Source organism: Nanorana parkeri, unplaced genomic scaffold (genome assembly GCF_000935625.1).
Source record: "Nanorana parkeri isolate BGI_ZX_2015 unplaced genomic scaffold, ASM93562v1 scaffold576, whole genome shotgun sequence".
Taxonomy (NCBI): Eukaryota; Metazoa; Chordata; class Amphibia; order Anura; family Dicroglossidae; genus Nanorana; species Nanorana parkeri.
In genome coordinates this window covers 276,374-276,775 of record NW_017306844.1, presented here as the reverse complement: position 1 = coordinate 276,775, position 402 = coordinate 276,374, and the positions used below count along the sequence as shown (strand labels likewise).

At 54.7% G+C, this 402-nt stretch overlaps 1 protein-coding gene across 1 annotated transcript in view; it reads left to right on the top strand.

The window, feature by feature from the left end:
* PIK3C2G (phosphatidylinositol-4-phosphate 3-kinase catalytic subunit type 2 gamma) overlaps window positions 1–402 on the top strand; it is a 52,617-nt gene that overhangs the window by 7,636 nt on the left and 44,579 nt on the right. The window contains exon 8 of the mRNA XM_018562385.1: window positions 184–211. Within this exon, the coding sequence (XP_018417887.1) occupies window positions 184–211 (28 nt within the window). The remainder of the gene's footprint in view (window positions 1–183; window positions 212–402) is intronic.

Genomic DNA, 402 nt, shown 5'->3' with positions numbered 1-402 from the left:
AATTGGAGGAGATCTAGGACACATGACCTGAGCGCTGCGCTGGAGGGCGGGATTGCGGCACATAGCCGGGCAGGTTACATATACCATGGCGCAGTTAGTAGCGGGTGTAACTGTGAAAGGCGTCAGTGCAGATCTCTGATAAATGGACGCCATTTTCTCACCGCGTTTCTTTTCTCTCTGCAGGTCTGGGCCGCATCACCGCAGGGGAAGAGTGAGTGACCTCCGACCTGGGACTGGGGGGTCATCTGTGTCCGACAGCCAAAACCAACCCCCCGGCTGAGCAGACGTTCTTATACTATCCCCCTCTGTCCTTATACTATCCCCCTCTGGTCTTATACTGTCCCCCTCTGTCCTTATACTGTCCCCCTCTGTCCTTATACTGTCCCCCTCTGTCCTTATACT